General features: G+C 42.6%; 1 protein-coding gene across 3 annotated transcripts in view; it reads left to right on the forward strand.

Moving 5' to 3' along the window:
• The window catches only part of phf14 (PHD finger protein 14), a 69,104-nt gene that overhangs the window by 32,845 nt on the left and 10,483 nt on the right, over window positions 1-25,776 (forward strand). For 2 of the 3 annotated variants that reach the window (XM_041053659.1, XM_041053660.1), the window contains exons 15-17: window positions 4,344-4,406; window positions 4,976-5,097; window positions 19,521-19,638. In XM_041053659.1, the coding sequence (XP_040909593.1) occupies window positions 4,344-4,406; window positions 4,976-5,097; window positions 19,521-19,638 (303 nt within the window). Of the gene's footprint in view, window positions 1-4,343; window positions 4,407-4,975; window positions 5,098-6,976; window positions 9,282-19,520; window positions 19,639-25,776 lie in introns of those variants that run through there. The other variant, XM_041053661.1, reaches the window with a different exon arrangement.

Raw genomic sequence — 25,776 nt, forward strand, 5'->3', positions numbered from 1 at the left:
CCTCGCTCCCTCAAGAAACCCTCCAGATTGATATCTGACAGCTTGGTGGTGAGGAGGAGGAGGAGGAGTGGGGTCGTCTTTCCACTGTCAATGTGTGACCCAGTGGCAGCTCACCTGGGACTTGAGGGAACTTTCCTCTTGCGTCCGGATGCTCACATCAGAGCCAAGACCGCTGAAGCTGCTCCTGTCTACAGTCTCTGTTGCAAATAGAGAAATGAACAAAGAAGAGCAGGAGTTGTCCCAGCCACTTCTCCTGTCTTAGAGGGGAAATAGCAGGAGTGTGGGAGCACAGTGGCAGTCTGGGTTAATGTGTTTTTCTGTTCAGGTTTGGAAACTCTAGGTCCAGACATGTGCTGAGGACTCGGCTGGAGTGCTCAGGGATTAAGCAGCTTTCTGTTTCTTTTTTTTCTTTTTAGTTTAGTTTTTTTTTTTTTTTTTGTGGAGCCACAGCCACTCGGGCGAGGCACTTCAGTGCAGCATTTATCTTCAAATGCAAGGCGTGCAATGGCAGGCGCTAAAAGGGCCCTGCTTTGCATTTTTAATGCTTTTTACCAGGGCACCCAAGCGCTGGCACTTCTCTAAAGCCATGTTTCAATTTATCAGGACTGGCTAATCGACCTCCTGCTGGCCTCCGAGGCTGCTGCTATGTGTGTGTGTGTGTGTGTGTGTGTGTATGTGTGTGTGCACACACATTTGCACTTATTTGGCCAAAAGGGGCTAACATGGCCCAGTGCCACCTTGATGAAGCCGGGGGTCTTGTGGCTGTTATTCGTGGCCCTGTAGTGGGCACTGCCTACTGGAGTAAAACCTTTAAAGTCAACCTGTGAGCTGAATTTTATTTCGCATGTACATAATGTCGCCGCTGTAAAAATTAATGCTCCACAGCACGCTCTGTCAGATTTTACACAGCCCTGCTAAAGATAGCCAGACCGAGCTTCATGCAAGGACAGTTCATTAACACACATTTGTTCTTCCGTGTGGGAGACGGGAAAGAAACGTACACACACACACGCTGTGTTTATCAAACTCTTACCGCGGATCAGGTTGGATATTAACCGTTTCTCGCCGTCAGCAGGTTTTTATTCCCCCTGCCTGATGCTCCTCAAGCATGAATTAATCAATGCTCTCATTAAGAGAAGGGTGTTTGTTGGAGTGCAAGCAGAACGTTCTGAGTTCGGTTTAAACAGCACAACGTTTTTAATGATGATGTACGGTGTCAAAATAAGTGAAGAGTCGCATTAAAAACAGCTGAAGGTTGTGTGGGACATTGACCTTGAGTGCAGACAGGAACTCTCTGTCAAAGATACCATGTGTCATCACTGAGTTCAGTCAGATTTGTAGGTGAAAACATTTGACCAGATAAAGCTGCTACGTTAAATGCTCATTTCTTTTAGCTATTTGAAAAACAGGACACGCCATTTTGAGGACGGTTAGTTGCAATAAAAGTTTTAGATAAAAGTATTTTTCAGTGCATTAGATATATGAAGATATTTAGTATATTTAATATTTTATATGTTTCAATACATTAATGTTTAATTCCTTTTTACATAATATGTTCTTCCCATGAACAGTTTAAAGCTTCTTTTACCACTTTGACAGTATTGGACACTTTGCAGCTGGTTGTGCTTATTGGTTTGTCTGGCTTTAAAAAACTCTTTGAGCTCAGGGTTAACTTTGTGACAACAAACATGGTGGCACTCATTCCTTTTACAGCGCTTACCTGCTTCTATGGGTAAATAAGAGTTTTGACAGACACAGAACATACAGTTCTTCAGTATATTTAAGATGGGAAAAAATCGCATAAGAGTCTTGGTTGACATCGCTGTGTCAGGGCTTGTTTCCATATTCCCATTTGGGCTTCTTTAATTGTCAAAAAATTCTAAATACTGTTTTCGTTGGGTGCAAAGATATAGCCATTTTCTAACATTTTAGAAAATTAGGGGAAATTTAAGGTGGAATTTAGAGTTCAAGAGGCTAACTGAAGGTGGCAATAAAATGCTCCTCCTAATGGGACATGATTTACTACTGCTGCGCGCCCACCACTGTGCTAACATTAAAACCTCCCATACGAACATATGCCATTAATCATTTGGAAATTATGAGAATTAAGTTAATATATCTAGTTACTACCACTTCCTATGCTCTGTTAATTTCTCTAATCCTGTGTGAAATGATTCATGCTTGTTAAAGATGCACTGATGTACTTAATTAAAAGATTGATTTTGCCTCGTACTTAGAAACTGCCTGCAGTTTTAATTTCCTCACCTGAGCAGAGCCTGAGATTAGCTGTGCAGTGTGGCTGAGCGTCTTTCAGCTGAGCTCAGCGACTGAACTCCTCCATGCTCTCAGTGGCCTCATAGATTACTTTAAAAGACACGACTTTAAGACTTTAATGATTAAATAATGTCGGGGCTTTTTTGTTTGGTGCCGCGTTTCGCGGGGAGAAACGGCGAGGTCTGAAGGAGCCAACTGGCAGCATTCTTGCAGTTAGCATTCTTAATGATAAGTGCTCCATCTGGCAAGTAGTGGTGAGCCAAAGGCGACAGATGGAATTGTTTTCACAATCTGTTTAAATATGTTGTCGATTTTTCCACCCCTTTTAAACCCTCCTTAGCAGCTCCAACCCTTCGCTCACTAGCAGCAAGAGGGAGATGTTTGATTTTTATATTTCCTTTCATGCTCTGTTCAGCCCCCTGTGAAGAAAAAGCACACTTCAGGCACTGTGTAGTAGATGGTGATTTCTGCTAGACGTCCACCCAATGCTGTTTAGCTTGCGCAGAAAGAATGTAGCCATTTCAACATGTTCAGAAGTCATATTTAGTGCCTCAGCATGACTAGCTGTGTAAGTGGTTTGCTTGTAAGGCTGTGAGTCTGGCTGCATTCATGTGTTGAAATTAAGAGATTAGTGGTTACAACACAGAGAGTCACTGAATCGATCAGCTCGGATCCCCTCACAATCTAAACCACAACATCTTTACAGGCTTTTAGTTGTACTATCACATTTCTTGTGGACAATCAGCTTTGTCCTCCTAGCCATTGAGTGGAATGTGTGTCCAAAGGTCTAGATTTGACTTCACAAACAGCAGAACAGTGAAGGGTTTTTTCAAGCCAAAAACTATATCTGCATATTATACGTGTATATGTGTATATATATATACACATATACACTATATGTTTACTGTATCTAGAAGTTCACTGAACTCTTGGTCAAGTTCGTGAGACCAGACAATTTTAACTTTTTGACATGGAGCATTATCCTGCTGGAAGTAGCCATTAGAAGATGGTGATCTGTGGCCATAAAGGCATGAACATGGTCAGCAACAATACTCAGACAGACTGAGACATTCAGACCATGATTGATTGGTATAAAGGCCCAAAGTGAATCAAGAAACCATCACACCACCACCACCACCAGCCTGGACTGTTGACACAAGGCAGGTTGGGTCCATGGATTCATGCTGTTGACTCCAAATTCTGACCCTACCATCTGCAGTCTCAGCAGAAATCCACATCCATCAGACCAGGCTACATTTTCCCAGTCTTTGTCAGCCTGTGTCCACTGCAGCCTCAGATCTCTGTTCTTGGCTGACAGCATTGTAACTGGGCATGAAGGACCTTGGTGATCCCAACGGATCACTCTAATAGAGCGTCAGAAGTTCCTTGCAGAGATGGAAGAACTTGCCAGAAGTACAACCATCTCAGCAGCAGTACATCTGACTGACAGTGTTGGCTGTGTACACAAAAAAAAAAACCCCAAAGCTGTCATCAAATTATGATGATGCTTGTCAATGTTGCTAAATACGAAAGAGAAATAAAAATCATCGTTTCCCAAGATAACTCTGCCCCACTTCAAACCAATGAAGACTTCAAGAACAGGAAGAAAATTACAGGAATGTCTTGTGAAATAAAAATAACTTCAAACTTTGGCAGAACATTGTGTGTTCATGTAGGATCCTATTACTCACAATACGATGCTGATTGAGTAAATAGGTTTTCAGGGCCTGTTCAGATTTCCATCCAGACCTTCTCAGCAGAACACGGTGTTTATCCTTGGGATAACTTTTTTTCTTAATATTTTAAATTCTGCATTGTTTATATCCAGGTTAGCGTGCTAGCACTCTTCTTCATTGTACATTGCTACATTTGTTGGTGCTGCGAAAACCAGTTGCAGGATGTGTATTGTGCCACACACACACACATGCTTGTGCGAGGGAACCACATGTAAAAACATTGGTGTTGACCCACTCAGAACACAGCTGGATGAAAACGAAAACAAGTTTTTAATTTTATAGTATATTATGATTTCGATCACTGCTTAAAAGTGAAATGTTTGTGTTTCGCAGAGAACCAGAGGACAGAAGAGGAAGCGACTTCCCATCTGTGAAGACAAAGAGGATAAAATGGAGGTCTGTCTCTTCATACTGCTACAGAAAAACCACTGCTGTTGTTCTAGCTTACATGCAGCTGACATTATCCAAGTTCAGCTCTGCTCATTACCCTCACTGACATTTGCTTTTTTTTCACCCCCTTTTCTTGAGCAGTGCAGGTTTACATTTGTCTTAGGCCGACTTATCTTGCTCATATTTGCCATGTTTTCCCTTTTATTAAAAATAAGAAATCAGTTGATTCATTTCATCTACCCCTGAGAGCTTGGTAAGTATTTTTACATTACAAATTTTGAGTGTAAAATGTACTGATTAGAAAATGTAAAAAGAACCCTGCCTCAACCTGCCCTTAAGGTTTTACCCACAAAAAACGGCAAAGGTCCAGAAGTCCAGAAAATTCCTCTGTTGACATTCTGAAGAATTCACATCAGTGAAATCCCAATAGTTACGTTTATGAATTGTGTCCAGGAAATACTTTTTCAGGATAGTTTCTGTCTTTCCCCAGTTCAACATTTCATTCCTGTGTACATCGCTACCACCAACAAGTGTGCCCATACAGCTCTCGATTCTAATCAGCCGTGTTTCCATAGGAACCACTGCCACGGGAACGCAGACAGCGGCAGTCTGCAATGCAGAAAAAACCCAAAGCCGAAGACACGAGGACTGAGTGTACAACCTGCAAAGGACCGGGCGACAACGAAAACCTAGTGAGGTGAGAGAATTTGTGTGTGTGTGTGTGTGTGTGTGGTTTGGAGAAGGAGCATGGGGGTGGGGTTATTATACATGCTCTGTGTGTGTGCGTGTGCGTGTGTGCGTGTGTGTGTGTATCTCACGAGGCAGCCATATCCTCCTGATGATTAAAGTTCAGTCTTCATTAGGCTGGGGCCGCCTGGGCTGTGCAGAATGAGGGGGCTGAGGGGATCTTCTCCATAGGCCTCCTATATTGACCTGCCACATACATTTGCACAGTTCATTAAGGCGGTAATGAATAGCTCAGTTTATTCTGCTCCTTTCTTGGGATTTCAGGTGTCAGGCATCTAATAAACAGGATTCTTCTTTGACATTGGAATTCTGTGGAGAAAAAAAAAAAAAAAAATCTAGATTACAACAGGCACCTTGTCAGCCCATTGTCATGTGATGAATCTCTTACATAAAAATTTTTTCTCCGTTCTCACCAGAACCTCTGATTGAACAGAGTTCCCTTCATGAATTTCACGCAGTCTCCCCCCCGGAAAACTGTCACTGGCTCATTTTAAGTCAAAGACGTTTATGACTTTTTGAATTGTTGAAACATAATTCTTACCGTTTGAGTGGTAAGCGCTCTTCCTCATCTTTTTTCCATTCTACAAATTGCTTAAGCGTAAATTCTCAAACAGTGGCGGTGAGACTCAGTGAATTAAAGACGGGCATTTTATTCCCTCATATTCCTTTGGTTTTCATCATTTTAGTACGACATCTCCCTCTTTTCTAATCCTAACTCCTGTTTTAACATGCTGTTGATGCAGACTCAACACTTCCTCCATCTTTGTGTTGTCGTGATAAATTCTGAACGGTGTACATTCTACAGCACTAATTCCATTACTACAACAACAGCCATGCTAACCACTCTGCTGCTAGTCTTTAACTGAAGTACTGTCACTCAGTCACTCGCAGATTAATTCCAACTGTGTCTACTTTGCTTTTTTTTTCAGTAGTTGTTAAGCTGTCAACACTTTCCCTACAGATGTTTCACACTCCACAAATAATCATTCTAGAGTTTCAAATTTAGTCCGTCAGCAGAAAACGGATGACTCTTTTCATAATTGTTTAATCATTTAAGTTGGAAAAAAATGTAGAACATTATGTGACAATATTACGTTTAAATTTTCATTATTTTGGGATGTTTTCTATGGCATACAGTAAATCGGCTAATCAGGAAAATAATCAAGGGATTAAATCAGTGGAGAAAATCATTAGTTTGAGCTCTGAATTCATTCAAAGGCAGGCTTTTAATACCAAAGTAGAGGCACTTGGCATTTTGTGAATGTATTCTTTTAAAGTGGAGAAACTCAGCAGCATGTATGACGTGACTCTGTTTGATTGTACTGATGAAATGAATGCTGTTAAAATGTACAATGTGCTGAATTGAACATGTAAGGTAGGTCATTTCACCAGCCACCAATCCTTCAGTATTTTTTGGGCAGTTGAAGTGCTACATAACCCTGGGTTTTGGGTGTTATATAAATAAAGATTTACTTACCTTACTCAGTTTTTTAATTTAGTTTCTTTTCTAATACTTTAACATAGCTGTGTGTGTAGACAGGGAGCTTTAAGTTACAGCCACATAAAAATTGAAAACCAAGGTAAAAATCTAATCTGCACAAGAAAATAAAAACTTCAGATAAGCTTCATTTACATCTGTGCAGTGACAGCTTGTGCAGCTTTTTGAAAATGAACCCAATGTCCATGGCAAGGCCAGTATCATGGAAACAGATGAGGTGGTTGTTTGTCTTTTACTTTGTCGTGCTCTTGGCAGCGTTTTAAGTTGTGAGGGTTGCTGGTCAGGGTGTGAGGTGTGCTGCCCTGACTCTTTCTATCTTTGCATTGCACAGGTTGTGAGAGCCGGGGCAGCCACCTCACCTCCCAAAAAAACTCGGAACAGATGACCGTTGGCTTAGAGACAGAGAGAGGCAAATTGAGGCATTTGAAGAATGGTGCTCGGGTCAGGCTGGAGAACCAGACCGTCACGCCGCCCCCCTCCCCCCCACCCGCAACCACCTCTAATCCAAACTGGACCAACAACCGTCCAACGAAAATTGAGCGGAACTCTCTGAATCTAAATTATGGAATCCAAATCATGAAAGGTTGCTTTGAACCAGTGATGTTTGGTTAAAGTTGGACTCTCAACTGCTTGTATACACTACAACTAACTTGGTTGATGGGTTATTCTATTGTTTTGGGGTTTTTTTCTTTATAATTAGGGCTCCAGTTGCATCTATGCAAAGTTCTGCATCTACAAAGTTTTAACTCAAAAAAAAAGGTTATCTATTCATACAGCTCATGGGTTAAAACATTTTGGGAAGTAAACACAATAAAGTCATCGAAGCTCATTGTGCTGCTTGTGTAGCCCGGTGAGATGAAGAGCTTTACCACTGAGCCAACTGATAGATGCAACTGTTCCATGTTTATCTTTTATTACCGAGTCCTTCAAATGGCAAGTGGCATCATTGCTTCCTTAATGTGATGTATTTTATTTTGAAATAAGATGTTGGGGCATTATATGAGACCAGTGCAACATCATGCCACCGCTGAAGACGCACTGGTTTCCGTGTAGTTGCAGTTGGGATCTTTGAGTCTGTGTTCAAATCTTGCTGTTGTGCGTCATTAGCTGGTCCGAGGCTGATGAGCTAAGTTTGTTCGGCGTCTTCACTCCGTACGGAGCGAGGGAAATACTCTCGGCTTGTTGATCACGTTGCTCACGGCGTGGCAGCTCAGCACAAAAAGCTCAAGGAGCTATAAAAGTAATAAAACTGCTGCGCTCTCTCTGCTACAGCTGACTTTTGCATCATCTGACTTTGGACTCTCCCGAATCGATCCTCTCTATGCCTCTAGGTACTCACCTGCATCCAGCACATTTGGGAAAATATTTTAGATCAACAGATTTTTTTTCATTGGCGCTGGGCTGCACTGTTGACCTAACCCCCCGTCCCATTCGACCTCTCATCAGTGCCAATCAGTAGTATTGATCGAAGTCATCATCAACACCCAATCACTCGTAGGAATTTCAGTGTGAAGTTGGTTAATTGCAGACGCGGTTGAACATAGGCTTTCTCAGACGTGAGTGTCGTGTTGTGTTTTTTTTTTTAAAGTGGAGGACCAGAAGTGTTGTTTATAGAAAAGCCAACAGTTTCTGGTCTGTCAGTTGTAGCAGTAAAATAATGCTGCGTTTAAAGCATCTGTAGTCGAAACAAACTAGTGTAGTTAGTGGTTATAGCATTTAAATATTAGTCCAAATGTCTTTAGTGTCTTTAGGCATTTAGAAGTCTTCCTCTGTCTCCATATCTTGAAGTGACAGTTCAACTTGACACGTCCTCAGAAAGAACTCCAGCTTTGTCTCCATGTCCCTGGTGGCCCCATAGTCAGTGCTGTCAAAACAACAGCTGCTTGCTGCTCTGTCAGGGCGCATGAGAAGTGTCACATCCTGCCCTCATGTGTCACTCCGTAGCCTATCCGGGGGGGGGGGGGGGGCAGTGTGCATGCTTTTGGGAGCAGTCAAACCCAATGCCGTTGTACTGCTTGTTGCCTCCGTGGTGTGTGTCCGCAAACAACACCTCGATGGGTTTTGTCTTGTCTGGAGGGGTGACGAGATCTCGGTGCAGAATGACTGGCTGACTTCCCGACGAGTTCCTTCCCATCACTCATACTCAGCCGGTCTGGAAAGGCTGCGTGTCTCTTCTCCAATGCATGGCTCTATCTATTTACCCAGATCTGTATAATACTTTAAAACTGAAAATAAGTGATGTGGTCTTGTTAGAAATCTGAATGCCGGGTAGCTATGTAGTGCGACGATGTGTACAGTATTTATTGAAGAGGCCAAACATACATATTTTCTTTTTTTCTTTTTCTTTTTTTTTTGTGCCTACATATTTGATTACATATCATGAGCTTGTGTTGTGAACAGAGTTGAACTCTGACTTGTGATGTAGTCTTGGAGCGACTACCATGCTTTCTTTTAATTGCCAAACATTTGTTTACAGACATGCTTTTAAGGGAATATTTCAGATTAATGGTGTACTGTGTTACTGTGATACTGTATGAAGTAAGAATATGAATGTTGCTGCTGTTGTGTATGTGAAGTGTCTCAGCCTCTGGCTTACAGCTCTTGAAAATTAAGCGGAGCTTTAATAAACTCTTGACTTTTTCACCTTATTGCTGCAGTGATAAATGAGTGTCAGCCAGCTAATTAATCGTTCCAAAGGTGCGGCAGCGGCGGTCCGTTTGTGCGTGTAATGCCCTCTGTCATCTGTGATTTATCACCTGGGAAGTGGCCTTCTTGTTGGGAAATGTTGCTCCTCATCCCGCGTAGAGAGTACAGTCTGATTCTCTGATCCTCGTCAGAATCAGAAGACCTCTGAATATTAGATTTAGAGTATGGAATACTGAAGGAGACGGCCCAAAGAGCATTAATAAAAACCTGATAGCTTCTACAATAATGATGTAATCATGTAAACTGTGTGTGTGTGTGATATTGGAATATGACAACAAAACATGCAGGTACCACTGGGCAAATTACCTTGGAAGTAAACACAGGTCCTGCAGCAAACAGACATTAAAAATGAGAAAGTTTCTTCTTACTTATCACCTGACATATGTACCAGTGCAGTACGTTGCCTGTATTTAGCATATTCTGAGCACCAGGTCCGCTTCTGGTAATTTTCTGGAACTTTCAGACACTTTTCGTGGCCTTCAAAGGATGACATGAGCTTCAGCTGTCCGTGTCAGCTGAACAGCTCTACTGCTGATGAAGGCCCGAAAGGATGTGGTAGGCTTCCAGTTGCTCTTGAGGTATTCTGTCGCCATCCATAAAATTAGGTAACACGCTGTAACGAAAGACACTTTGTCTGTAAGTGGATGGGCGCTCTTTGTTCTTTAAACAATCGTGGGGGAAGACAGAAAGAGATACATTTTGGTTTTCGGCGTGGTGGCAGCATCATTTGGTGGCATCTCCGCAAGTATGGAGCCAACTGACCGTGGCAAACTGAAGCTGCCCCAATCGCTCATCCTCAACCCCCCCGGGGTCTTTTGGGACCCGAACAGCAACCAGCAAACCGGAGATTAGCTCGGCTACAGCTGGTTTCTGGTGAGGGGATGAGACTGAGGCCATGGGGTGCGGGGAGAGGAGGAGGAGGGGGGGGGCAAGGGATAAAGAGAGAGAAAAGCTAGCAGGGAGGTTCTGGAAAGCAGTAACCTTTCCGATGATGAGTGCGTTTCCCATTACTGCTCTGACACCGGATCCAGGGAGATGATTTAATGGCGGCATTTTGTTTTTGCTGACTTCACCCTTTTTCCCCCCTATTAAAACAGAAAACACAAGAGCTGGGACTGGGGCTGTGTGGGAAGTGTGGCCAAGCAGCTAAAATCTATTACTCCCCAGCTTCTTTCCCTTTCTCTTTATCCCACTGATTCTGCCACAGTTGTGGGTCTGCTCAAACACTTCCCGAGTTACACGCTCTTCCTTCTCCTCCTCCTTAAACGCTTTCTGTCTTATCCTCTCTTAACTGCAGTGTTTCCTCCTACCCCCAAGTTTTAATGATTACACACAGCACATGAACCACAAAGCCCTATGGGCGCCTCGTATCTTAATTTGCTGCCTCGTCACAGAGTTGTTTTAAAGGAGTTGCAGTGTGCTACAAGCTACGAGTGTGTTTCTACGGTGATTTCTGTAGTGAGGTACCGGTAGAGTAGACCGGGTTTCTGGCGAGGTCAGGGTTTGAGTTAGTCCCACGGAGGTGAGGACGCAGACCTGCTGCTGACATCAACTCCTCTGCGGTGTTGTACCCAGTTCACTGAGGCCCCCTGCTGGAAAATATGAGAAACTTGAGTCATGTACAAAGCACCAGGTGAGAGCTGTAGATATCAGTCCCCGTCCCTACCATCCCAGCTGTGAATGAGTTGTGTCCAGATGAGCTAATAAAGGCAGTTACTCTGACTCTCGGCTTTCTCCATAGGTGCAACTTCAGCAGTCAATACATTACTTCCCCCTCTTGTAAAACAATGGCTCTTTTATATTGTTGCAATGACCCAACAGTAAATCAAAAACTAGGGGGCTCACAAAGTCCAATAATCCACTCCTTTCTATGGAAAGACACCCTCGCACTTTGTCATGGATGAGAGTCAATGGCTGAGTGCTTTGTGTCATATTGATTTCTGTCACGTGGCCACTCCCAAGGTAATTGCATTGCCCACTTGTGATAAATTCACTGCCTTGTTTCAGCCGCTTGGTTTTCAGACACCGGGGCTGCCGGAGACAAAAGAAGTTTTTGAAGCCACAAACCCACTATCGATACATGGGACCTATAACCGTGGGTACAAAGCTTTCTAAAAAGCAAACTATATGTCCACGTTACTGTATAGGAGACCCTTGTCCTATGCATTTTAGCATTTAGCATTATCACATCATTCATGTGCCCACAGTGACAAAGGTTTCACAGTGTTAGGGCTGGGGTGAGCTTTAAAGAAACTAGCTTCTGAGGTGCATTGCAGCTAGTTTGTCTGTCGTCTAGTTCTTGTCTATTGACCGACATGATGCTGACATGTACATGTCAACATGGGAAACAGTTGTTTTGAACATCTGTAGTCAGGTAAAGTCAGGATAAAGGGCCTGCCGTCACGGAGAGGGCCAAGACGTGAGAATCTTTCAAACAGAGATAAGGAGATAACATGAAGAATCTGAAGAAGAGAACTTACTCTGCATGTATGATGCAGAGTGCGTTCTTATTGGATTACTGTTTGATGGCCTGACAAACACTTCAGCTGAGGCTTACTGATCCATGACCAGAAGCTTATGGAGACTAATGTAACCAAACTTTGGGTAAATACTGCTGAATAACAGATATATTATAGTATTAGTGTGTTTCCCTTTAACCCTTCACGCCTTGTGCTGCTGTAACACTTCAGTTTTGCATTTACCATTATCTCATATTGTGCCATGTGGCCTCAGTGACAGGGTGGGGGCCAGCTTAGTTAAGTTATGGGCTTTATAAGTAAAATCCTGTTAGATTACATCACATCTTCCTCCGGATGTGAACTAAATATTTTCTGTTTTTAATAGATAAAGTTCATTCTGTTGGATAGTGCAACACAAAACACCAAAGGTTTATGCAAAAAGTCTTTTGCCACGAGTTCAAACGACTACTTTTAAAATCCTCTTATAAAAGTTATCAAGCATTAATAAGCGATGTTGCTTTCCTCTGCTTCAGCGTGGTTCTCTTAGTTTGAATGATCTTATCACGTTCTCAGGTTTTAAGAGCTCAGATTTAGACACATCATTTCCTATTCTGTAGTTTCATCTCTGTCCTCATCACTGTGATTTAATTTAGTCATAGTTATATATCAGCGAACATTTCTGCAGGCTATATATGAATGAATGGAGGCTCTTTGCGGCTCCTCGAGCGATGGCTCTTCTTCTTCTTCATGGGACCTGGACAGAAATGTGACAGCGATTTTGAAGAGGTGGATGAGATCAAACAAAGTCAGCTCAGATTTGTGGGCCATCAGCCCCATTCAGCAAAGACAGGCCCCAGGGCGGGGGCGGGGGGGGGGGGTGTCTGAGAACTTCACACAGAGATTAAACACCAGATGAAAGTGGACACGAATCGCCAACTGAGAGCAACACGTGTATCAGACAAAAGCAATCAATCATGTCCCCTCCACCACCTCTCCTCCAATAAGATTACATCAATCAATAAACTCTCTTATGAGTGATTGGATTTGTCAGCTTCAAAAGTACAAGGTGGGGGGGTGGAGGTGGGGGTGGGTTGCTCAATTTTCCCAATGATTAAAGCAGGGCCAAATTGCTTTGATAACATCAAGGACCTTGCAGTGGCTGGGTGTGTAAGGGCAGTGTGGGGAGCAGATAGAGGCTGGTGGTAGCGGGTGACTCAGACACTGTCTGAGAGACTGAGAACAACACCGGCTACATTACGTAGATCAGCCCGCCAGGGTCCAAATTCACCATCGTCCAAATGCCCAGTGCTAGGGATCAAACACCGTCCAGATGCATGTGTTTCCTCACAGCCTGGGTAGCTGGACAGCCTAATGCTGGCCGAAACCACAGACTGTAGAAAAAACATGGACAATGGGTCTTTGATGTCAGCTATATGTTTCTGAAAGGATGCTGTGTGATTGACATTGTGGTTGTGTAGGCAGTTTCTAAAGCCAGAAAATCTAAATCTGGGAATGGAAGACAGTAGATGGACTTGAGGTGGGACAAGCGAGTGGTAACTGTAGACACATTTTAATTAAGCAAATATGCCCCCCAAAAAAGTAGATCATAGTTTTCATTTATCTTGTGAAATATCTTAATACCTCCTGAAAGGACTGGCAAAAAAATGTTGCGTAGATGGTGATTGTCTGAATTTGTTTCTAGTGCCACCCTGAGGTTGACGTGATTTTGAGTGAAATGTCTCAACAGCTATTGGATGGATTGGCGTGAAATTTGATGGACATTCATGCCCGCATCAGGATGTGTTGTAATCACTCTGGTTTCATGGTTGGGCAGCTTTTACTTTAGGTTAGGTTACTTTGGATGTTGTGGCACTGCTAATGGTAGGATTGTGTCCTCCATTTTGGACACTCTGTCTTTATTCTGTCAGATGTCAGCACTGTCGAGACACATTCCTCCTGCTCTCCTGATGCAAATTAGCATGTCACAGTTCAAGCTGAGCGGCACGTGAGAACTCCATGTGGATTTACTACATTGCCGCATCGTAGTAAATCTACATGGAGTTGACCTCGCTGAAAATAACTGATATCTGTCTGAGTCTCTGATAAAAGCTGGTGCTCCAGGCCCTACAGTAGTGCACCGTGGTAGTATCCAAATGTAAAGCTCAGTTTTGCAGAAAAAGAGGATGGAGTTTAGCCCACCTTCCATGGATAAATGAAGATTAAAAACCACATTATCTCACACACACGCACACATGGACAAAACCCTGTGCCTGCATCAGTGAGCACTGCTTTAATTCAAAGATCTTCCCCACGATACACAACAACCATTACAAAGGGTTCATTAAGGTACAGTAATTAGGGAAGCATGTGTGCAGTCGTCACCGTCTTGCTAAATGAAAAGAGCACTCCTGTGAAGTTTGGAAGGTCTTCAAGAGTCTCCAGCAGCGAAACTGAAGAGTTTGTTCCTTCCTTTTTCGCCTTAGTTGGAGATTCATGTGAAATCAATTGCCGGTTTGTGTGCAACAATGGGAGTGTGCTCATTAGTGGAGCACACACACACACACTTTGGTCATATGTCTTCTATTCACTAGGTGGCCGAAGGGCACTTTAAATTCCCAGTCCTTTCAAAGCAGATATGCATGCTCAGCCCATCCAAGATTCTTTGGAGTGTGTGTGTGTGTGTGTGTGTGTATGTGTATGTATGTTTCATTGTAAGTGTGTTAGAGAGATCCACCTGCCTCGGCATATTTGTGCTTAATGTGCAGCAGCTGTTTGCTTGTGCCCCTACAACTCATAAGATGCCAATTATCTATGGCAATTAAATTTCTACTCTGATTTTAGTAAATCTACCATGCTTAATGTGTAAACACTACAGGTATATTATTACACCTGTTTCACAGCTTTTCTTACTCTAGTGCCAGAGGGCCACATTCCAGAACTTTATGCTAATTAGAGTTTGGGCTAGTCTCCGTTTAAATAGAGGTGGAGCACCCACTGTGTGCTGTTGGACAATTCGGGTTTATTACAACAAGGGTCTCATTTTCGTGTTTTGGCCATCATTCCTAGAGATAACAAGTCACCAAGTTAATGGCTGAACATAAAGATTGTTTAGACCAACCTGCACAGGTCTTTTATTCTTTGACAGACAGGAAGCAGTGCAAACGGATCAGCCGCAACCTTATACCAGGTAACTGGTTTTAATGTTGTGGCTGATCAGTCTATATCCTACATACTTTGCAGTGTATCCTTTTAGGTTTATAGACCTAACAGGATGGAAAATGTGGAGATAAGTTAGCACGTTAGAACGTTCTCCATCACAGAGCCTGACAGAGTGCAGCTGTAAGTGTATGACAAGCAGGATAGCATTTCAAAAAGCTAAGAGTGACACATGGATAAAATTGAATATACCAATTAAGAGGTGAGTAAAATACAAAATAGTGTTTTTAATGATGATTATATTAGTCATAAGGAACACAGATATATAATTTGAGCCATTTGTAATAAATAAGTGACTCATGTTTGGAGAAAATCGGAGTGAGTAAATCATAGGCACATCATAGGAATGGCTCAGCTCTGTGTTTCTCTCCAGCAGAAACTCTTTCCCCCTAAAAGTGTTTATTTAAAATTCATTTGTTTTCGACTTAATTAACATTCTCCTGTCTCATGTCACCTTCGTAAGTGTATGGGATTATTATTTCAATAGAAAGTTATAGGCTCGCAATTTATGTTTTTCTATACTCTGAACAAACATATTGTACTGTATATCCAGTGTGCTATACAGTACATACAGTGTGCAGACCTACTTAGGCCCCAGTCTTAGCTGTTAGTCTTTGGGAAGTTCATTAGAAAAGTTGCAAAAGAAAAATACAGTGTGTGGAGGTTTGCTCATGCTCACCTCCCTCATTGGCACTGACTTAAGCAGCTGACTCCTCCATGTTTAGACTGAAGGTGTTGTCAGTCCTTTCACATTTTGCTTTTCTCAAAGCCTGAGACACTGTTGCCATCCATTTTTATTGCATTTGTCTGTAGAAACCATCAGGTCTGATACCGTCAAACCGCCTAATTCCTTTCAGCACACACATCCAGCGTAAAGCTGGCTTCATGGCTGAGGACTAGTAGTTGACATCCAAACACTGGCTGCCATAAATCATGCACAGGCAACTGCTTGGACAGAGCATATCATGTGATTTCATGATATTCATCCTGAAACCACAGCATGAAAAGACCAAACAATCCCTCCGAAATGAAACAGAATGAGTTCTGGAGGAGCAGTGATCACCTGCTTATTTCTCATTTTATTGACTGAGGTGAGGAAGGGGGGGGGGGGATCAGCAGCTTCCTAAATGCCAATATAGTTTCACTCAGCCACCACTGTACATCCATGTGCAAGGTTTATTCAGTTTAATTGCCAAATGTGCTGTGTTTCAAACCTTTTGTCCATTTATACAGCAGGTAACCATAGCAACAGCACTAATGCATCAAACATCAGGTAGCTGTCACAGCTGAAACTCACTTAACCTATAGTGAGTGTCCTCATTTAAAAAATGATGGTGGAGGAAGCATCTCAAGCTGCTGTGGTGTTCCTTACCTCCATTTAGTTTAAGTCTGTTTATCAGGAAGCAGCATTGTGCATGAGGTTGAACATTGTGCATGAGGTTGCACAGTGTTCAACCTCATGCACTGTGTATGAGGTTGATTGATTTTTTTTTAGTTTTGCAGGTATTCAGACAGACAGAAGTTTTGATCACCAAAGTTATTACAGTTCATCCTGAGGGGAACAGGAATGTCTGATCCTTATTTCATGGCAGTCCATCCTCATGATGGTGCTAAAGGAAAAAGTTCATGTGTACGAGTAAGTGAAAACTGTAACTTCATGACAGCACTAGACGAACAGTCAGAGCATCAGCACATCCTCTGGGCAGCATGAATTCCTGCATTAAGCATCATGGCAGTGCATCCAACAGTTGCTAAGATATTTCACTCTGGACCAGAGAACTGAAATAGACCTCGTATCGTACTTCGCGCAGCTGCTCATTTTTACCTCCTCTCACTTCTTGTTAGAGCAGGAAACAGGCCTATTTTCCCCAACTCCTCCAGTCTCTGCCCCGTGAGCACCTACATTCATTAGAAAGTGGCTGTACTGAATAATACATAAAAAGTTGGACAGAAATCTGCCAACTGCCTCCATCAACTCCACCGCCTGAATAGACTCACTTTATTTTTCTGTCACCAAGCCCCAGAGGCCATCGGAGGAGCGGAGAGTCCTCCATTTATAGTTAGACCGATGACAGCATTCCGTTTTCACTTTTCCCTGTTTACACTCAGTTCACAGTGTATTTACTTCAATACAGTAATACAGAGTAATGGATTGATTGATTAGTTGACTGAGGAAATTCATTGTCATCAGTTTCAATAATGATTTAAATCAGTTCATCATAAATAGAATATCTTTGGTTTTTAGACTTGTTTGTTTAGAACACGACAACTGGAGACATCAGTAGGGCTCATAAAACAGCCAACCACAGGAAGTTAAGTCAATACTCATTGACACACAGTAAAATGCATTAAAAGGCGTGGGTCTATCTGAACAAGAGGAAATTGACCTGTGACTGTAGCACAAAGCAAAAGCAGACTTTTCTTTTAATCATTTATGAGGCTGACTGCCCTTCAACAAGCTCCCCCAGCACGGTAAACACACACACACACACACACACACACTCACACACACACACACACACACCACAATTAGAGCCAGTTATGTCCTAATCAATGAAGGAGATTCACATTCTTCAGTGAAAATCTGATAACAGCGGTAACAGAAAGGGAGGTCAGCCTGAACCCTCGCTATTCATCTCCATTACTGGGGGAAAGAAGGACAGCGTGAGGGGCTTAAAGACAGAGAGAGAGAGAGAGAGAGAAACTCAACAAGACTCTAATGACATGTGGACCCAGAAGGTTCAAAGAGACTTTTTTAAGACCTTAATAATATGCCCGGGATAGAGTTTAAGATCAATTACAAAATGTGAAATTAGTAACGAGCAGTGCATGAAGAAGAAGACTACAGGACGTGTATGAATGAAACATCAGTGTGTGAGTGGACTTGCAGTGCGACACGGTTGGGAAAAAATAGCAACAACACCTGAAATGTAACCACACATATTGGATGAATTGCCATGAAATCAGGTGCAGAGATTAAAGTCTCCTAGTGATTTTGCTGATCCTCTGATTTTACTCCTATCGCCATCAACAGGTCAGAATTTTAGTTTGTCAGGTACTTTGGTTTATGACAAAATATACCCACAAAACTAGTGACGTTCCCATCATTCTCAGCGGTAATGTGTTCCTGCTTGTTGTCTGAAAACTATTTCCTGGTGAAAAACAGCTGGGTGCAGTGACTGTGCACAGCTTTCCAGGGTCAGACACAATGATGCTGGAGAAGATTCAACATCAGCATATCCAGTGCAATCTAACTCTCACAGTATGAGTCAGTTATTGCTGTGACCTGGACCCTGAGTGTCTAGAAAAGAGGAAGTCCTACACAACTGAGAAGGACCCTGTACCACAGCCCTTCAGTAAATCCTACACTCATAATGTGCAGTTTTGTCAGGACTTTTGCCAGAAAGGTGCTGATTTTGCACCACTGCCTTTAGCTTACTATGGCTTTAAAAGTTACATAATGTCGTTTAACATGTTAACAGTGAGCTTCTTCAGTTTCTGTGGTGCGTGTCTCTTCAGGTTTGTGGTTTTCTGGTTTCCTTCCCAGCGATTCTGTGGCCACAGGGCTTCTCTGCCGACAGTAATACACTCACTTTTCTCTCTTTGAAGTGGGTCCAAACGTCAGCTCGTTTTTTGTTTTTGTTTTTTTTCACTGTTACCGTCATGTTCTTTTCCCATCATGTACATTGTCCAAGCTCCTTCAGCCGCCGAGTTAAAGTGCATACAGTATCTACGGTGGCTTCAGAAAGTATTCAGACACCTTCACTTCACTGCAGTTTAAGGATAAAACTGCATTCAGTCTACGCTCAAAATGATCCATATTAGCAAAATGAAAAATTGTGGAAATTTATTAAAAATCCGAAACTGAAAATTCTCATTTTCAAAAGTGTTCAGACCCTTAATTCAGTACTTTCTTTGTAGAAGCCTCTTTGGCAGCATTTACAGCTTCAAGTCATTTTTGGGTGAGTCTCTACAAGCCTCGCTCCCGGCAGATGCTCTTCTGCTCCAGTTCCACTTTGTCATTCTGGGTTAATGAGTGTAGACTGATGGTCAGAAATGGCAGTTTTATCCATTTAAAATTAAATCTTCAACGCAATCAAATGTGCAAAAAGTGAACGAGTCTGAAATCCACTGTAGTTTACTGTGTCAGTGGTTTTGTCTTTCATTGTCCTCTGTGTGATCTGACCCATGTTGCTTCCTCTGAGGACAGGGCGAGTCCAGCTTTAGGAGACCTGACGGGCATTTATCTGACACTAACAAGGCCTGTATTTATCTGGCCGCTGATACGAACCATTGGACAGTCAATGGCTGCGTAAGGTCAAGGGAGTGGAGTGATTAGAGGGACTTTGGAATGCATTAACAAAGTCCGACTGACTGACAGCCGGCTGCCTTGTCATCATCCATCACAGCTCCTGAGGCGGCCTCATCACTGAAGGAAGACGCTGGCTTTATTTATGTGACAGGTAACACGTGCCCTTCCTGTGTGTGCCTCAGGTGTGACGAGTGCCAGCTCTGCTATCACTTTGGGTGTCTGGACCCCCCGCTGAAGAAATCCCCCAAGCAGACAGGATATGGTTGGATCTGCCAGGAGTGTGACACATCCTCCTCCAAGGTGAGTGTGTGTACAGTATGTGTGTGTGTGTGTGTGTGTCTCAGAAAGCAGCAGAGGAGAAATTCAGTCTTGGCTTTGTCTGGCCTGCTGCGACATCTCTCATCCTGAGAATATTTTGCCAAGAAATCAACATGTATATTCTTCTTGTTTGTTATGGCTTTTGTTTATTTTTCTGTTTTGTTTTTTTTTTTTTTTTGGTACCAAATGACATTGTCGATACCGTCCTGTCATTTGATTTGTGACATGTCTGTGTGGCCGGGCACTAACAATAGTTTATTGTGACTCTTCCAAAAGTCTCATTTGTGCCTCTGGTTATGCTTCATTCACTGTGTGTGCTGCTTTGTTATCAAAATGTATGAAAAGCCTAAATGAGCCATTTAGCTGGAGCTCTGAACTTGTTATTAGTGGAACTGGATTAGAATCAATATTGGATTTTTTTTTTTTCAGTGTATCTATAAATGATTGTGGCTTTGTACACAGTTTTCAGAATCTCTGGCTCTTTTAAACTCCACAGAGCACCTTTAAGTTCTGCTAATTGAAAAGAGTCATTGTAAGAATCCATGGATGAACACTGTACATCAGCCTATGTCCTTTCACTTATTGTAATTCGGTGAAAACCGATAATCAATAACCAACATACAGTACCATATCGGTCCACCTTAAAAATCTTTAAAAAGCAGGATTTGATTTTCATGAAAATACACATCAAAAATGAAATCGTCCCCTGCACTAATATTTCTTTTTTTTATTCTTTTTCTTTTTTTTACTTGTTTGCTTGTTTTTATTGAATTAAATTGCAATAAAGGGTAACATTTGGGAGGCTCTCAACCTAATTGATAAATGGATCCCCATTTCCATCTCACTAGAAACTACGAGCCTGTCCCGCTTGGCTCCATCTATGTGGAAAATAGGGGCTGATTGATGCTGGCAAAGAGGAAGTGAATTATAAAAGCCACAGTGGAAATGCTGAATCACAGGAACCCAGACTTTCAATTATGAAGGAGACCCAAAGGTTAAAGCTCTCTTTCAGTGTTAAGTGGTCACCATATAAAAATCTATGTGAATCAAATTAGTTTTAAAGTTTACTATTAGTACGTTTTTATCTGAATGTACAACTTTAGGGGCCATCTGTTTTTCAGTTGGCGTTCGGTAGTGTATACACGCACTGAACAAATATTTGGTGATCTATTGAGTAACATTCAGCTGATTAATTTACTGCTGATGGTCTCATCTGTGCTCTTTGGCATAATTGACCTCTAGCTTTTATACCACATGGAAAAAGGGATGAATCAGTCAGCATCAGTCCAGGCACCATGTGCTAGCATCAGGTCTGATTTCTTTAATCCAGAATGGAGTTTAGGGTTCCTGTCAATTAGGATCCCATCCAAACCTCTAATGACCCACAGCACAGTTCCACTGAGGCAGAAGCTGCCCTGTGTGTTTTCAGGCTCCCCGGTCTGTTTATATCATACATGGACTTATAGTTTCTACATCCACTGACAATATCATGTTCACACCAGTCTGAGCAATGCCAGACTCTGCTCACCAGATTGGCTAATACCATACCTGTGGTAAAAACACGGTGGTGACAGTATTGTCCTCTGGGGCTGTATCTCAGCAGCAGGGCCAGGGAGGCTCTCTGCACCCTGAGACCGGTTCACCTTTCAGCAAGACAATGACCCAAAGCACACAAGCCAAGACAACACTGCAGGCAGTGTTCTCCATTCACAATTAAATCTACAGCACAGTAAGTGTTGTAAATATACTTTCTGAAGCCACTGTACATGGAGACCATTGGACCTTTAACTGACAGTGTGGGGCATTGCAGTCTGTGCTAAACTGTAGGATTAAATGTGGCAAATTGAAATAATAAAGGCTTTGTTTTGGTCACTTGCTGTCGTGTGTCACCGAACAGCAGTGCACAGCAGCCGTATACAGAGGCTGTACTGCTTTAATTAGAGATGAGTAGACTGAGAGCTGTTCGAACAGAGGCCACAGCTTTTTAACAGCGGTAGCTGAAGGAGGAGAAGGACACTGGGATTAAACAAGGCTGTTTGGAGATGTGCTTACTGGCAGCTTGAAGAGACAGTGCAGCCTCAGAGGACCCTCAGGTCCAGTCCTGTTTAATCAGCCCTCGCCAGAACATACTAATACTTTGATATATGTTTGCATTTTTAAACAGGACATTCATATTTGATGACACAAAGTCTGTTGAACACTTCAGCATTTCCAGTGTTATATCTACACCCATAACTCAAAGAAAATACACTCTGACCTAGATATACTGAGGTAGTTTTAATATAAATATATAGCCACCTCACTGGAGGCCTGTATTATTGACAATTTCAAGAATGTTCTGGTGTGAAGTTTACCCAGCACTGGACAGTTGTTCATATTTGACCTGGCAGAGGTCAGAAACAGTGCTGCTCTGTGGAAAGTCACCATTCTCCTGGTTTGTCACTGTGTTTTACAGTGTTAAACCAGCAGTTTCTAAACGGCAGCATCGGACGGTGATCCTTCTGCTCAATATTCATTTATTTCCCAGGCTGGAACTGTAACATCACGACCGTTTCTCATCCCTAAAGCTGAGAAAAGTTTGTTCAGCTGAAGTCAGGATGACTCAGTGACTCAGTTTTCAGTGGCACAGGAAAACCCTGGCCTCACGTTAACTTTACGTGAAAAGGATTCCACTGAGTTTCACGCATAGAATCGCATATGTGGCTAACAGAGCTGTTACAACATCATTCTACCTTGTGTTTGAACACTCAGCCAGTGCTGTCATTGTATCAACCAAATATAAATATTCACTGTATAATTCACATTTCCACATCTGATGAAACTTGTTCTACCACATAGTGGTATAGACTTTCTTCAACTTATACTTTTACTTTTATTCTTATACTTTTATGAGTATTAAACCAGCCTCTGTGACTGTCTCCCTCATTCTACCATCTCTTAAACTCTTGCATCTCATTCCCTCTGGAGCATCTTGTCCCTGTGAAGTTGCTCCCATCCTCCTCCCCCTCCCTCCCACTTGTTTACATCAAATGGGAGAACCTCCGGGGGGCTTCAGCTTGCTCTGCCCCCCCCGGAGCAGGGCAACATTTCACTGGTGACAGGAGAAAACATTTTCTACGCTGACGTGACAAATTAGTATGATTTTTTCTTTATTTTATTTTTTATAACTTTAGCAAAGCAAAGATCACTGATGTTCAATAACTATAAGCCCCATTCAAAACACTCATTATACCAAAATCGTTATGTTTTGGAAGGTAGCTCATAGATTTCTGATTCGGAAGCGTCTTTATTATTGGATTTGAGTTCATCCGGCACATTGTGGAGGCATGTTTAAGCAACAAATGGATGAAAGAAGCCAACACGTGTACACCATTTCTAATACTGCAGGGTCTCCATTTTGAGAGACAGTTAAGAATGTGACATTTTTGAGAAAGCATGGTTGTACAGACCTTTTAAGGTTCAAGGTGCTCAGAGTGTCTCAGTAATAGCAAGTGTGGGGAGATAATTGACTCCACTAAGGGCATCTAAAAAGCACTCTGAGATGAGAGTTGTATTTAAGGAAAGTTTTATTATCTACTTTGAAATGCCAAGCCGTGCACCGTTTTTTTGCCTGTAGGGGGGGGGGGAATGTTTCTTAAATGCCAACATTAAGTGCAGAATATTACCTGATCGTTGCGACTGAGATTCAGCTGCTTGGCAGAGATAGTGGGCAGTCAGCCCCCTCTTCATGACACAGTCTGCTACAAAGAAGGGTACAGGAAGTGATTTGTCAGAGCTCCCTGCAGCCACTGCTCTTATCTGAGAGGAAGATGTATGATAGCTGAAGGAGGAGGTACGGAGGCAGCAGCACAGAGTATCTTACAGTATGCGATGCTGACCACGGTGCTGGTTAAGTCTCTGGTTTGAAAGCCAGCTTGTTTATGTTTTGCACTATTTGAAATAAGTATGATACACAAAACTGCTTTTTTGTTTTGTACTGGTAGTTTTAAGAGTGAGCAAAGGTGGAGTAATAAGAGAGAGAGAGGTCATTGGGGTTTTTTTAAGTGGCAATATACAATTTTATCCATTCAAAATGAAATCTACAAGGGATCTGGATAGTTTCTGAAGCCACTGTAGCTACCTGTGTACAGCCATCAGCCATCACTGAGTGTCGGATCTCTGTGAATCATTAAACAAATCCAAGGTTTCCATCAGTAATTCACAGGTTGAGATGAATATTAACAATCGGCACATCTCTGGAATATGCCAGATGCATTGTGGGAAATAGGCTTGTCATATATTGAGTTGTAGGCCCAGCTCTGATGCTCTAGAGGTCAACAAAACTTTGCTAACCTTTTTTTTTTTTGTGATCCTCAGTTCATTTGTACTTCGGTTGTGGTACCAGACCAAAACACAAATATACAGCAGTGTTCTTACTGTAGTTCCTGCCAAAGAAAACAAACCCTGAGACACAAGTCTTTATGTTTCCGTGGGTGTTTCTCTTATTGTCTCCTGCTAAAGGTCACAGTAAATGGGATTCTGTCAGGGAGGTTGTGATTCATAACAAAATATCTTTTTGATGACGGTGTTGCGCCTCTGATCTGTATTGTCGAGGTATTTGTAGAACAGTAGAAATTACAGAGGAGCTGCTAGGTTTTACAGTGTTGCAGCAGAATGCGGGAGCTGAGCGTCGGTGGCGTCGCACACATTTCTGTTGTGCAAAGGGGGCAATAAAAGGCTTTATTAGACAGGCTTGAGTTCATTATAGACGCCGTGTTTCTCTCAGCCTGCTCGACTTAGATAAACCTCGCTCCGACCAAGGCCACATCCCTCCCGCTGTCGCCCTCGGCCCTCGCAGAATTGATTTCGGTAATAAAGTGACAGTCTTGCCATAATATACGGATGGCCTTTAATTCAAGCCCGTTACCGTGCCAAGGGGGCGCTTGTTTAAGGCTTTATTTACACCCTTGCAGCGCCGCCTGGCATGCTGGGCGCCACGGTGAATCAGACCAGAAGATTTGGATAAAAGGTTTGAAATGCCAAAAGCTCTTAAAGTTTGCTCAGGCAGTGTTTAAAGTACTCAGCTGTGAACTTGTGTGGGATGCGCTGCTTTAGCTGCACTCAGACTTGTTGTCATCAAAAGAATTGCATCTGTGGAAATTACTGTCCATGAAAGTTTAATTTTCTCCACTTCCTCCACAGCCACAGGCCGACGCCCACTCAGCAAACAGTTTGTAAGTTCTGCTGTGACCTCGGAGTCTTCAGCTCTGTTTATGTATATGTGACAATGATGCGCTTAAGGTTAGCATTGCATAGCATAGAAGAGTTTGCAGCTAATGTACATTTTAATGTCATTCCCGAATTCAGAGAAAGATTACACCTTTACAGGCTGTGCCATCAATCAGAAGCTTCAGCACTTGACCTGTGAAAGACTGTAATTAAGTTAGCCTAATTAAGTTAATGAAGTGTCACACTTGGCTGGCTTTACTATGTAGAGTAAATTGAAAGAAAAATAGGCATCATTACTCATCACATGGGTTGGTATTTAGAGTGAGGCAGGGAGAACGCTTTTTTTTCTTTACCAACTCCTCATCCACTGGGTGTCTATCTTAGCGGAAAGATCTAACATTTAGCCTGTTTTTACGCCTCTGTGCCGGCAACACCCATGACCAGAGGCATTGTGTTTTCTGGTTGTCCGTCCACCTGTCCAGCCGTCCGTCCCACTCTTGAGAAAACAATATCTCAGGAGAGCCTGGAGGGATTTCTTTCAAATTTGGCACAAACGCCCCCGCCCCCCCCCCCCCCCCCCCCCATTGGACTCAAGGACGAACGGACTAGAAGTTGAATCTCATAAAACATGTTTTGGGCGGAACTCAAGAGGCCACACACTAATTATGACCAAATTTCACACAAATGTCTAATAATATAAAAATGATGAAGTGATGAGATTTTTATACCTAAAAGGTCGAAGGTCAGCTTCACTGTAACATCATAATGTTCCACAGAAACACTTTTCCTGGCCGTTATTCAGCCAACGCAGCCACTCAGGAACAGAGGGGGGGCGGGTCGTGACCATATTTCACATTCGGTTGAGGCTCAATTAGTTTCACTAATCATGGGAGCCACCTTGAAATTGTACTG

Source organism: Toxotes jaculatrix, chromosome 13 (genome assembly GCF_017976425.1).
Source record: "Toxotes jaculatrix isolate fToxJac2 chromosome 13, fToxJac2.pri, whole genome shotgun sequence".
NCBI lineage: Eukaryota > Metazoa > Chordata > Actinopteri > Toxotidae > Toxotes > Toxotes jaculatrix.